The sequence below is a fragment of the Nelumbo lutea genome, chromosome 1 (genome assembly GCF_056320005.1).
Source record: "Nelumbo lutea isolate HS-2025 chromosome 1, American lotus-T2T, whole genome shotgun sequence".
NCBI classification, from domain to species: Eukaryota; Viridiplantae; Streptophyta; class Magnoliopsida; order Proteales; family Nelumbonaceae; genus Nelumbo; species Nelumbo lutea.
Genome location: NC_142684.1, coordinates 7349723 through 7362982, shown reverse-complemented (window position 1 = coordinate 7362982; position 13260 = coordinate 7349723). Strand labels below are relative to the sequence as shown.

Sequence of the window (13260 nt, the reverse complement as noted above, 5' to 3'; positions counted from 1 at the left end):
AAATGAGTCATTCAATTAATCAAATATCTTCTACATCCACAGATGTTATTGGGAAGGAGATGATGAGTGTTCCTCATGATGAGTATGAGAGGTTTGTTCAGGCCACATCTTAGCAGAACACAACCACTCTCACACTCAGGTATGGCTTGTCTGGCATCCACACCCAATCCCTGGATTATTGATTCTAGAGCCTTCGATCACATGACTGGAATTCCAGGTGTGTTTTCTTCCCTCTCTCATTGCCCAAAATCACAATTTGTTACCTTTGCTAATAGTTCCACATCTTCCATTTGTGGTGTTGGTAATGTTAACATGGACCCTGTATCTTTATTCTCAGTTTTGTATGTCCCTAAATTTTCTTTTAATCTTATGTCAGTTAGTAAGTTGACCAAGTCTCTTAATTGATTCATTACCTTTTCTCTTAATTGATTCATTACCTTTTACCCCTCTTCATTTGTTTTTCAGGATCTCAAGATGGGGATGAAGATTGGTGGAGGGCATGAAGCTGGTGGGTTGTATTATCTTGTTGGTGGTGGAAGTACGTCAACAGCTCTGCAATCGTCTCTTTCTCCTTTCTAGTGGCATTGTAGATTTGGTCATCCTTCACTGAAAGTTTTGAAGTCTTTGGTTTCTTCTTTGAGTCATCTATCTGTTTTGGATTGTGAGTCGTGTCAGTTGGGGAAACATCATCGTGTTCCCCTTAGTCCTAGAGTTGATAACCGTATGTCGAGTCCTTTTTCTTTGGTTCATTCAGATGTTTGGGGTTTTTATAAAGTAATGTCATACAATGGATATAAATATTGTCATTTTTGTTGATGATTATTCAAGGATGACGTGGCTCTGTTTAATGAAAGAAAAAAGTGAATTGTTTACCATTTTCCAAAAATTTTATGTTGAGATTCGCAACTAATTTGGTATTCACATTAAAATTTTTCGTTCCGATAATGGTCGTGAACATTTCTCTTCATCATTTCAAGAATACCTAGACCAATATGGCATTATTCATTAGACTTCGTGTATCTACACCCCCACAACAAAACAGGGTGGTTGAGAGAAAGAACCGTCATCGAACCATCATCGTTTGGAAACAGCTCGATCCCTCATGCATCACATGAATGCCCCCAAATCTTTTTGGAGTGATGCAGTGCTTACATCTTGCTTCTTGACTAACCGGATGCCCACGTCTATCCTTGATGGTCATTCTCCATTCACTGCATTGTTTTCTACCTTGTCTCCATTTTCTCTTTTTCCTTGGGTTTTTGGGTGTGTTTGCTTTGTTCATAATCTGGGGCCAAGAAAGGACAAGTTAGGCGCACGATCTATTAAGTGCATCTTCCTTGGCTATTCTCGAACTCAGAAAAGGTATAAGTGTTATCATCCCATCTCTTGATATTCCTTTGTGTGCTGATGTTACCTTTTTTGAGTCTACTCCATTTTTCTTGGGGTTTAGTGATGTTTCTTCCTCTTCATCACCTCCTCCCCTTCCTCTTCCAGTTGTGGATTTTGTTCATCTTGTTCCAGCTATGACCAAGTCCTTGCCTCTGGTGCCACCACCTGTTGAACGACCACTTATCCATCACGTGTATACACATCGCCCACATGTACCGGCTCCTCCAGCTCCATCATCGTCGATAGATCCGGTAGTCGTTCCCACACTAGCACCAACCCCAGCATTTGATCTTGATCTTCCCATTGTCGTGCGGAAAGGTAAACGCAGTTGTGCCCTTCATCTTATTTCTAATTATGTTTCACTTACTCACCTTTCTGCTTCCCATTGCCAGTTTATCTCTTTGTTATCCTCTGTTGTTATCCCTAAGGATGTCCAGGAAGCCCTTGCCTCTCTAGGATGGTGTCGTGCGATGGAAAAACTCTCAGCTCTGGCCCATAATCATACATGGAAACTCACCACTCTTCCTCCTAGTAAGTAGGTTGTTGGTTGTAAGTGGGTTTATACGGTTAAGTACTTACCTGATGGTAGTGTAGAGCGGCTGAAAGCTAGACTGGTTGCCAAAGGGTATTCCCAAACCTATGGTATTGATTACATAGAGACTTTCTCCCCGGTTGTGATGTATGATTGGCCCCTTTATTAGCTTGATATCAAGAATGCCTTTTTGCATGGTGATCTGCTCGAGGAGGTCTATATAGAGAAACCACGGTGGTTTGTTGCTCAGGGGGAGGATGGTAAGGTGCACCAACTACTGAAGGCCATTTATGGGCTTAAACAGTCCCCTCGATCATGGTTTGGTAGATTTAATGAGGCGGTAAAGAAGTTTGGTATGAAACTGTGCCAAGTTGACCATTCAGTCTTCAGTCATGATTCCCAGGCAGGGAAGATCCTATTGCTGGTGTATGTAGATGATATTGTCATTATCGGAAATGATAAAATGGGCATTGGCAGGTTTAAGATTTTTTTACAGGAACATTTTTAGACAAAGGACCTTGGTAAATTGAAGTATTTCCTGGGGATAGAAGTAGCAAGATCTAAGCATGGTATTAACTTGTGTCAGAGGAAATATGTTCTTGGCTTGCTTAAAGAAACATGTTTGTTAGGTGCTAAACTAGGTGAAACACTTATGGAAACAAACACTAAGTTGAGCGGTGATATGAGTGAAGCGTTGGAAGACCCTGGTAGATATTGGCGGCTGGTAGGTAAATTGAACTGCTTAACCATCACTTGGCCAGACATTTCATTCGTAGTTAGTGTGGTAAGTCAGTTCATGCAGAAACCTCTGGTTCCACATTGGGATGCGGTTCTAAGGATTGTAAGGTATTTAAAGGGGGCTCCTGGTCATGGTTTGATATATAGAAGTGGTGGAAAACTTGAAATAGAAGGATATACTGTTGCTGATTGTGTCGGTTCTGTATCTAATAGGAGATTTACCACAGGCTATTGCACTTTTCTTGGGGGTAATCTAGTGACGGAAAAGCAAGAAGCAGACAGTTGTGGCAAGAAGCGATGTAGAGGCAGAATATAGAGCTATGACACATACTATTTGTGTATTAGTGTGGCTAAGGAACTTTCTATAGGAGATGGGATACACTGTTGATACTCCGATGAAGCTCTACTATGACAATCAAGCTGCAGTTCATATTTCCTGTAATCCGGTGTTTCATGAGAGAACCAAGCACGTAGAGGTTGACTATCACTTTGTTAGAGAGAAGGTGCCGAGTGGAGTGATAGACACTGCATATGTCAACACAGGGAACTAGTGGGCAGATTTGTTTACTAAAAGATTGAGTCGGGGTAGAGTGGACTACATATGTAACTCCCTCTCCAGCTTGAGGGGGAGTGTTAGTGTCGAGTATGTAGGGGTATTTCTGTTTTTGTGCTTATGGTTAGGTGCTGATGTGTAAGTTTATGATAGATCTAATGTCCCTAACTTAAGTAGGGGCACATGTGACTTTTCCACAATAGTTTAGTAATATAAAACAGATCTGGCCAAATGGGAGGGTTGATTTTTCTCTCATTCGAACCAGACCTTTCTTCTTGTCCTCTCTTCTACTCCTCTTTTCTCTCTCTCTCTTTCTCTCGTTCCCTCTTCTCTCTTTTCCTTGACTGTTATCAGCCTAACAGGCAGGCCGAACTCAAATACAAAACATACCTTAAATGCAAGAGTAATTAAAGCTTCCAATTGGTCATTAGAATCTACATTCGAATTTGAAAACCTGCCTTGAAAATAGAATAAATTAATAGGAGTAATTAACAAAAACATTCATGAGAGAGAGAGGGAAGTAAAGTATCGGATCTGTATCTCCCGAAATGGCCCAATACGGGCCCCTATAGAATAAATTAATTCTACAAGTTTTGTGTATCGGTCCTTCATCGTAATGATATTTACTGGCCCATATTTTTAATTGGATCATTGAAACAAGTGTTCTAATATATATTTATATACACCTCCCCCCCCCTATCTTCACTCCAAATAGAGGGAAGCAAAATACAGAAAAGTACAAGTTTTTATTACTAATTCAGAAAAAAATTACGTCATACTAATGTTAATTAAAGAAAGAATGGTTACTGTTAAGAAACTGATCTGAAGCTGGTAGGCGGTGAGGTTTAGTTGCTTCTGGGTATTCTTCACAAAAATTACCGTGGTATTATATTTTGTATTATATAACATTGATAGAATCTATCATGAGGGTAAGTTTCCCATCTTTTGAAACATGGAATGCCTTGCTATGGTCACACAGACAGGCATGCGTTGTTGCAAATGAACTGAGCTGACATCTTTGTTTCACCTCTTCCCCCTTTGCAGTTACAAGATAACATCAAACTCTTCTGCCAAGTTCGGGATAATATCTTTACCATCTTGGACGAGTAAGTAGCAAACTTGGTAGTCTATGTTCTTGGTGTTCCATCTTTTTCCAATTCTCCAGAAAAAAAAAAGAAATAAGCTATTGCATGTTTGTAAAGAGTGATAATATATTTGTTTTACATAACTAGTTTCTTCCATTTTGGAAATGGATATTTGTTAATTGCCTTGTTTTCCTTTTTCATTTTCTTTTCCTGTTGTGGATGGTTTGAGAAGGGATCAAATACAGTGAAATATTACAGACAAGAAAAGAGGGGCCTATGACAAATGACAAAAAACATCAGGATGTATTATCCATCAAAAAAAGAAACATCAGGATGTTATAGTTCTCGAGGGTTTGGGTGTTGTTTTGCTTAGGATGGGCATGACATGTAATATGTTCTGTTCCTTCTCAATTATTATATTAAGAATTGAAGATAGAGTTAATTTTCCTTCATTCTCTTTCTGGGTATCATGTGTAACTGACACATACATGTGGCAGCTTGAATGACATGCCAGGCGTAATGAAGCAGATGCCGTCACTTCCAGTGAAGATCAATGAAGAGCTTGCCAATACCATCCTTCCCCGAACAACACACCCAATGCAACAAACATAATCCCAAATGCCCAGACCGATTGGAGCTGCCAGTCCAAGCTGTTTCATCTCTTAGATGTACACTAATAATCTGGATGGAATTCACTAGTTCAAATACAGAAAAGAGTAGCTATTTGGGTCGTGTTGACGCATGTCTCTTTTCTGGTTTAGAAAAACGATTTCAGCTGTGATATCTAAAGTGAAATGCCTCTTTTGTGTAGTTCTCTTTTACGCCTCAGTTTGTTATATTTATTAATTCTTGTAGTGGATTGATGCTTTGTTATCGTATTAATTTATAGTTTCTTTAGTTATTGTCTCATGAATTCAGAATTCCTTTATTTGCCAATCCAAAGGTATGATATCGAATTTAACACATTCTATTTATTTATTTATCAGTTGGTGCCTTCTGATTGATTGGGCCCTGATTTAGTCCTAACATGAATTTTGAAGTTTGTAACTTTGAACATTAATATTGTCTATTCTTGCCTAGGGGTGAGCAAAAAAACCAAAAAACTGAATCTACCGAAATTGAACCAAAAAATCGGTTTATTGAACTTGTCAGTTCGGTTTCGGTTCGGTGTTTTTAAAAATCCGAAGGTATCGATTTGGTTTTGGTTAACCAATATAGAAAATCGGTGGTTAACCGAACTGATCAGTATACATATATTTCTATATATTTTATATATATTTATGTATATTATATATTATAAATTAATAAATATGTATTATATAAATATATATATGTATAATATAATATATTATTTTATTATTTAAAATATAATATTTTATTATATATTTATATATATATTATAAAAATTAAAAAGCCGACAAATCGAACCAACGTTTGACCATATTGGTCAACCAGTTAACTAACTGACTTCAGTTCGGTTTCCGTTACTGGTTTTCCAAAAACCCATAGCACCAATTCGTTTCCAAAAGATGCCCCACGGTTCGGTTAACTCCTTGCCTAATGAGTAAAAATTGAAACAATGAGGCCCGTGGCAACGAACCAAACATGGTTTAAATGTCAGCTTAGGCACCAAAAACAGTGTGAAAAGGATTAGTGAATGAAAGCAAATGAAGCCATGATCTGTTTGATTTGCAGTTGGAATCGGAATAGGAATGGTCTATTCCTCCCGTCTCCCAAATGTTTGGTTCATACGGGAATCAGAGATCCAGAATAGAGTTGCGACTGAGGCTTGAGGGAGGGCATTTTTTTATTTTTTTTGGATGAAGAAATATAAATATCATCAAAATAAGACTTTAAACACCGATACAACCGAGATTAAAGTACGGTTGCCTGATCAGGGGATGCTAGCTCTGATATCCAGTCCATTCAAGGAGACCTAAACCAACCTCGGTCCTGCAAATTATGCTTTGACAACCTACTCGTTGCAAATCATAATACTGAATCACTGATAGATCATTGTTAGGCAACCATCATAAAACCGATGGTTCAAGATCTTATTAGGGCTGCCACTTACTATTTGGTACTTGGTAGGAGGTGCTCATAAAAAACTGAAATTTGAAAAACCGAATCAAACAAAAAAATCCAGTTAGCTAAACCGATTGATTCAGTTTTTAGTTAAACCAGTTAAGTTTGAAATTTATGCCCACGGTTCGGTAAGATAGGAATCACATTCCATTTTCTCTAATTGGTGGGTAGAATTGGAAAGACACTAAAACAGCATGGGTGCCCAGTAACACATTGAAGCTGTGTTTGGTTTGAAAGATAAGGTAGGGAAAGGAAGGGAAAGAGAGGGAAACCAACACAAGGTCTGCACAGGTTTCCCTGCCTTTCTTTTCCTTTCCCTAACTAGGATTATTGGCAAATATTCTAGATCAATTATAAGCTTTGGAAATGACACTCTTTTCTGGTTTGATGGTGTGGATTTCTTATAGAGTGTTTTCTTAAAATCTAATAAATTACAATCAATCACCCAACATATAGAATATGTTAAATATTCACATGACTTTAGCCTAGTATCTTAAGAGCTCAATGGATTCAAGTGAGAAATACTTTTGCATTAGAGTGATTCACATAATTGATAATAAACATGTAATCCAATAATTTTATTTTTCAACTGGATGTCTGGATCATCATATTAGTGTATATAACAGTACACACCCACATGCTTAGGGGTGCAACTTGGGCCAAGTTAACCCAAATCCAACTTGAAAAAGTCAGGTCGGATTGGGTTGAAGTTAAGGGTGATCATGGGTGAATGGATTGAAAATTTGGAATCAAAGCAGTCAAAGCTATAAACAGATGGGGCCGTTAGTTTTAAAAATCAACCTGGAACCCGAATCACTTTGGCCATTGGTTTCTAACCTTCTAGGTCACTAGTTTGGCTGTTCAGTTCAAACAGATCAGCCCATGACATTTAAAAAAAATGGTTCAAAAACTGTTGTCCAAATTCAATAGGCCAACGGTTTGATCGCCTGGTTAGTGGGTCACTAACAAATCCAATGGTTTTTGGGAAATATCAGTTCGAGAGTGAAGTGGAACCAGTACCCTGACCAGTTTCTTGGCTGAAAAGTCTTGACCATCCGGGTCAATGACAGTTTGGAAACCTTGCTCCTTACAGTAGGGATGCATTCTCTTAGGCCCCATTTGGTTTGTAGGAATAGGGGTTTGGAATTGGAATTGGAATGGGCTATTCCGATTCCAGCTGTTTGGTTGGGCAGAATTGGAATCCCATTCCCATTCCTGCTGGAATGACACTCCCCCATTTGAGGGAATGGCCATTCCTTGCCCCTCCCTTGGAAATGAAATCTTATTCCTGCTGATTCCAATTTTCATTCCCATTCCTGTCTGAACCAAACAGACTATGGGAATAGGCCATTCTGGTTCCGATTCCAATTCCAAAGGATTTCAATTTTGATTTTGATTCTGACTAGAAACCAAACGGACCCTTAGAATTAGAACATTTCTGGGTAGTGGAATGTCAAATTGCCCCAACTAATTTCAAAAGAAATGTTGAAAAGAAATAAATACTTGTAATGATTCTCCACAAGACCACAAGTGAAGAATCTTCATTAGTGTTAACACCCAATCTAATTTAAACAATTCATCAAAGACCTTTCATTGATGCCATGATATCTCAACATCCAAGGTCACTAAACATCCTTTATGCTTTCCAAGCTTTAGGCCAAGTTTGGGAGTACTTAAAAATAAGTTCTTATTTGAATAAACACATATTTTGAGTACCAATAAGCACTTATTTGCATTTGGGAAATAAGTCCAAAATAAGTGCTTATTCTGAGAATAAGCACTTATTTGAGAAGTCCAAAATTTGGATTTATTTTTAACTTTTAAGTACTTATTCAATAAGTGCTTAATTCCATTTTGGCCTATCCTGACTTGTCACATCATTTTAAAAATACTATTCCTGTTTAAAATAAGTATTTTTTCACCAAATGTTCGTAAGTGCTTATTAGAATAAGCACTTATTTTTCAAATAAACACTCCCAAACTTGCCCTTAGAAGAATATTTTGGGCTTATAGAATGTCTTCACTACAATGTTCTACCCCTCCTAAGGGTCAGACCTAAATGCATGTCTAATTAAAACTATCATAATCAACCTATAGCTAGAAAAGAGCTGCAAGGATTTCCGAAAGAAAAAACAACTCTTTTTTATTAGAGAAAATGAAGGCAAACTCAAAATACATTATTAACACTAAAATGTTAGATTGGACTGAACCATGAATTTAGATTCATGAGATTCAAAGAAGCCTTAGGAGGGGTAGAACATTGTAGTGAAGATTGTGTAGCATAATTTGTTCGACGGATGGTGGCACAATTGTATAGTAATACCTCATAGGTGTATGACTATATGAAAAGTTGAACAACCCTAGAAACTTAATTATGTAAGTGTGATAAGTCCCCATCTTTTGAGTCCCAAGGGCAAAATTTAGTCGGGTTTGATGTTTTACAAGATTTTAAAATAGGCATTGTTTGGGAAATAAATGGTTATTAGTGTTTGAGAGGTGTCACAATTGTATAGTAATACCTCATAGGTGTATGACTATATGAAAAGTTGAACAACCCTAGAAACTTAATTATGTAGGTGTGATAAGTCCCCATCTTTTGAGTCCCAAGGGCAAAATTTAGTCGGGTTTGATGTTTTACAAGATTTTAAAATAGGCATTGTTTGGGAAATAAATGGTTATTAGTGTTTGAGAGGTGTTTTTTCTAACTGATATTGAGTGTTGTGCAAGCTGCTTATCCCATAATCGATTATTCAATAAAAATGACAATTCTAACCATCACTTTACATATCCATATATTAGATATGGAAAAGAATGGAAAATGAAAAAAAAAGAAAGAATAAAATGCTGTTATAAATGAACTTGGGAATCGATTTTTTGCCTTGGTTGCCACCACTACACAGAAGTGAGTGGGAAGAGAAAGATGGAGAAACGATAGGTCAAAAGATGGGAGACGAGATCTGAAGAAAAAACAAAAAGAAAAAAAAAATACTTGTTCAATAAACAGTTAAAAAAAGTTTGAAACTGGAATTATTTTTAAGCATTTATTTCTCAGTTAAGTGTTTATTTTGAGCTTTATTGTCATCTTGTGTGGTTTCAACACACTTGAAATAAGTGATTCAAAATAGAGGCTTAATGAGTTAAACACTTGAACCTTTTTGTACGACAAAACATCGTTTTTCATTCAACTATAAAACTTGTATGAATATAGAGTAGTGGTCATAGTATCAAATAAGAAAGTACAGAAACATTACATAAAAACAGAGAAATGCATTAATATATGCATTAATGCACTGAAGGGATGACTAATTATCCCTCCCAAATATAATTGTATAAATGCAAGTATTTCATCAAATAATCTTTTAGAGCATTTTGCAAACCATTTTTAAATCGTTACATAAATATATAACCAAAAACGCTTTGACCCAAACCAAAAAATTGACCAAAAACGCTTTGACCCGACCCAATTATCAGGCCTGGAATGTAGAAAGTAGGGGATTCACTTTCCCGTTTCTGCCCATCGATTCATTTTTGGCATCAATCCAAACACAATCTAAATATTTTGAGATGCCACCTTTTACACTCCTTTAATTGTTGCTTTCGTGTATTCGGGTCAAAAGGCAAAAGAAGGATTTTGGAAGAACGGAATTTTGAAGCTAATAAATAAGGATCCTTTGTTGCCTTTTGTTTTCTTTATTTTCTAAAAGAATGGATGAAAGGCGACCACACTGCACTTTCGGTTGTTGACGGCAGCCAGTTTCTTTTCTCCGGCCGGTTCATAAAGAAGAAAGGGAATTGCAGACCGATTCTACAAGCTTTTTAGGGTTCGATTAATGATACCGAAAAGACATGGTATTCCCTGTCTTGTGTAGTTCCTTTTGATTTTATAAAAAAAAGATACGGTATCCAAAGAAATTGAGCAATCAATCGGTATGATAAACATGGTAGTCAATCAGGTGGTATTATCAAAATTTAAGTAATAAATTGAATCTCTAACATAATTCGACCAAAACCCATTAAAAAACCAACGGGTTAAAAACATTAAGGCTGTATTTGGTTTGAAAGAAAAGGTAAGAAAATCTGGCTACCTTTCTCATTCTTTTCCTTATCCCTTTTCTTTCAAACCAAACACAACCTAAATAGATCCAATAAATCAAAGACAAGATGCTAATTTTATTGAATTTTAAGCAATTTACACTTCACAAAGAGTATATTATTTTTCAGAGAATATCTTCTTGGACTTTTGGCCACCAAGTAATTCACAAATTTTGATATAAAGCTGGGTTTAGCTATAAGTTTCCACACTTTAGAAAAATGTCATTACCCAACGTTGGCCTATATATGGCTCAAAGTATGAAAGTACTCAACCATCGATACCATTTATTTTTCTTTTTTACTTGTTCACTTTGATAATTTAAATATAGTTATACTATATTAAAATGAATATTAATGTTTAAACCTATTAATAGGGACCTAAATCTCAGAATTTAGTAATTTGGTGACCCTGAAAACTGATACCTATCACTAAATAGGATAGGCACTCGGACTTTTTGACATTTTATTTTGTACAAAGTGGTCATTGTCAGACATGAACATGTGTTTTCATTCCAAGCAATGGTTCCTTAATTTTAAAATGATGAGGTTTAATTTATTTGCAATGTAAACTTTATTTGCACTGGTGTAAATGCCTGTAGGGCTGTCAATGGGTCGGGTCTATCTGATGTATGAATCGATTACAATGATTTTGTCATGATTCATATTTGGGTCGGTTCTGGTTTTTTCTTATCCCAAATCGGTTCAGACCTAAAATTGCTTATTTTATTAAATATATAATATTTTCTTAATTTTCTTATTTTTCATCATATTTTATATTCGAAATGATAAATTTGATAGATAATAAATAAAATAATATTAGTTAAAAGTGTTTAATTTATTAACACATAAATAATTTGGTATTTTTTGTCATTTTTATTAAGGTTATATTATCAAAAATTAAAATTTAAGTTATTATTTAAATAAAAAAATATAGTTTTCAATATAGGACCCAATAGAACCAATTATTAGCTGGGATGGGTTCCGAGTCTTTGATTTTGTCTTAATTAATAATTGGTTTGAGACTGATTCTACCTGCACTTGACCTAGACCTGACTTGTTGACAGCCCTAAATGCATGGGAATACAATTTGTTTGTGAGAAATAATTAAAATAATGTGATTTCAGCCTTATATGAATGAGAATGGAAGTAAGAAGCAAGTTGATGTAGTCCACACTTTGTATATGAAAGAATTGATGTAGTAGTATTGCAAAAAAAAAAAAAAACAAAAGAAATTGATGTTGCATTGCCAATGAGCGCAAATAAGACAAACGGCATAAATTTTGTATTAGATATGATTGCAAATCATAATTACAAACAAAACAGGTGCAAACCTCAATTGGGTACAAAATTTGTATCTTATTCAGATTTTCATTGCAAACAAATGGATCCTAATAATCTAAACCTGTAACTTTTAAGACCCAAAGCACCAAGCCTAGAATTGGGGCTTTGTGTGTTTGATAGGTTTAAACCTGTAACTTTTAGGGGTTTTTACCATTCAGTCCACACTTAGAAACCTAGTGCTCCACTCTAGGGATGGACTGAATCCTGACCATCGATTGATGTCGGATTTACAAGCAGGATGTGGTTTATAGGAGGGGTGGGGGGCTAATAGTAGACTAGGAGGGGGCTGCAATTCAGATTTCTGAGGGGGGTTGCAATCCAAAAATCCCCAACTTTTAAGCCCCTTTTTTAAAACACCTGAGATCTCCTTTCAACAAAATATGTTCCAATACCCCACCAACACAATCTAACACCACACATCTCATCATGAGATTGGGATCCACCATAAAAGTGGGGCCTGCTATGTATGAGATGTGTGGTATCAGATCATTAATTGTTGGCAAGAGAGCTAGACTCTTTTAAAAGCTCCCTTTCACATTAGCTTTTAGACATCTAGCACGAGATCAGTTTCCATCAGGGCAGGCCCATGCCCATACCATTCCAACTGCCTTTTGCAACCTTGCATTGGGAATATTTCTCCATGAAAAGTACATAAGTACCAAGATATTCTCAATGCAAGACTGTAAAGGCTGTTCAAATGGCTTTGCATTGACCGGAACCAAACTCATCATGCAGCACGAATAGGAAGCTAAGCTTTCCGCACTTCTTGCATCATCTTGTTAAAGCACGATAGCATACATGGATTTGGGTGGACATTATTAAATATGTAATTGTTCTTAATACATTCCAAATAGACCACATGCAAAACCAAAGCAATGAGATCCAAAGCTGCTTAATCAACACTTTGTTTGATCCATATAACGGGTAATCCAAAAAAAAATTCTACCATTCAATGAAAGGAGTAGCAGCATTGAGATTAAGATTTAGGCTACAACCGAGCCATAATGCTTTAGTATGCCCACATGACATTGGCAGCAAGACGTGAGTTCTCGTTTCATCCTCTTTGATTTCCCACAAATAGCACCAATGTTTAAGCCCCTTCTTACAAAGGTTAGCTCTTTATTGCAATTCCATTGTAAAAACATTTCAAATTGAAAAATTTTCATCTTTCCTATTATGCATTTTTTCCTCCTTTCTTTCTATTAAAACATGGAGAGTAAAAGAGAGGGAGTGACATGAGATATAAGTATAGAAGACAGAAGGTCAAAATGTCTTGTCAGTTGTTATTCAGTTGTAAAAGAGAAAATGGGGCTTATTTATCCATTTGCCCTTAAGATTTAATAATAATTTTTTTTATCCATTTGCCCTTAAGATTTAACATAAATATCAAAACTATATTAGGATATTTTAATAAACTTGAAACCATAAATGTATAATACTAATGT

At 36.1% G+C, this 13260-nt stretch overlaps 1 protein-coding gene across 6 annotated transcripts in view; it reads left to right on the top strand.

Annotated features, from left to right (window-relative positions):
- The window catches only part of LOC148873377 (uncharacterized), a 41875-nt gene extending 36669 nt beyond the window's left edge, over positions 1-5206 (top strand). For 4 of the 6 annotated variants that reach the window (XM_088963719.1, XM_088963722.1, XM_088963718.1 and 1 more), the window contains 2 exons: positions 4257-4318; positions 4795-5206. In XM_088963719.1, the coding sequence (XP_088819845.1) occupies positions 4257-4318; positions 4795-4909 (177 nt within the window). In that variant the 3' untranslated portion in view covers positions 4910-5206. Of the gene's footprint in view, positions 1-465; positions 875-4256; positions 4319-4794 lie in introns of those variants that run through there. The other 2 variants (XM_088963721.1, XM_088963720.1) reach the window with 1 other exon arrangement.
- Positions 5207-13260: the final 8054 nt, after the last annotated feature.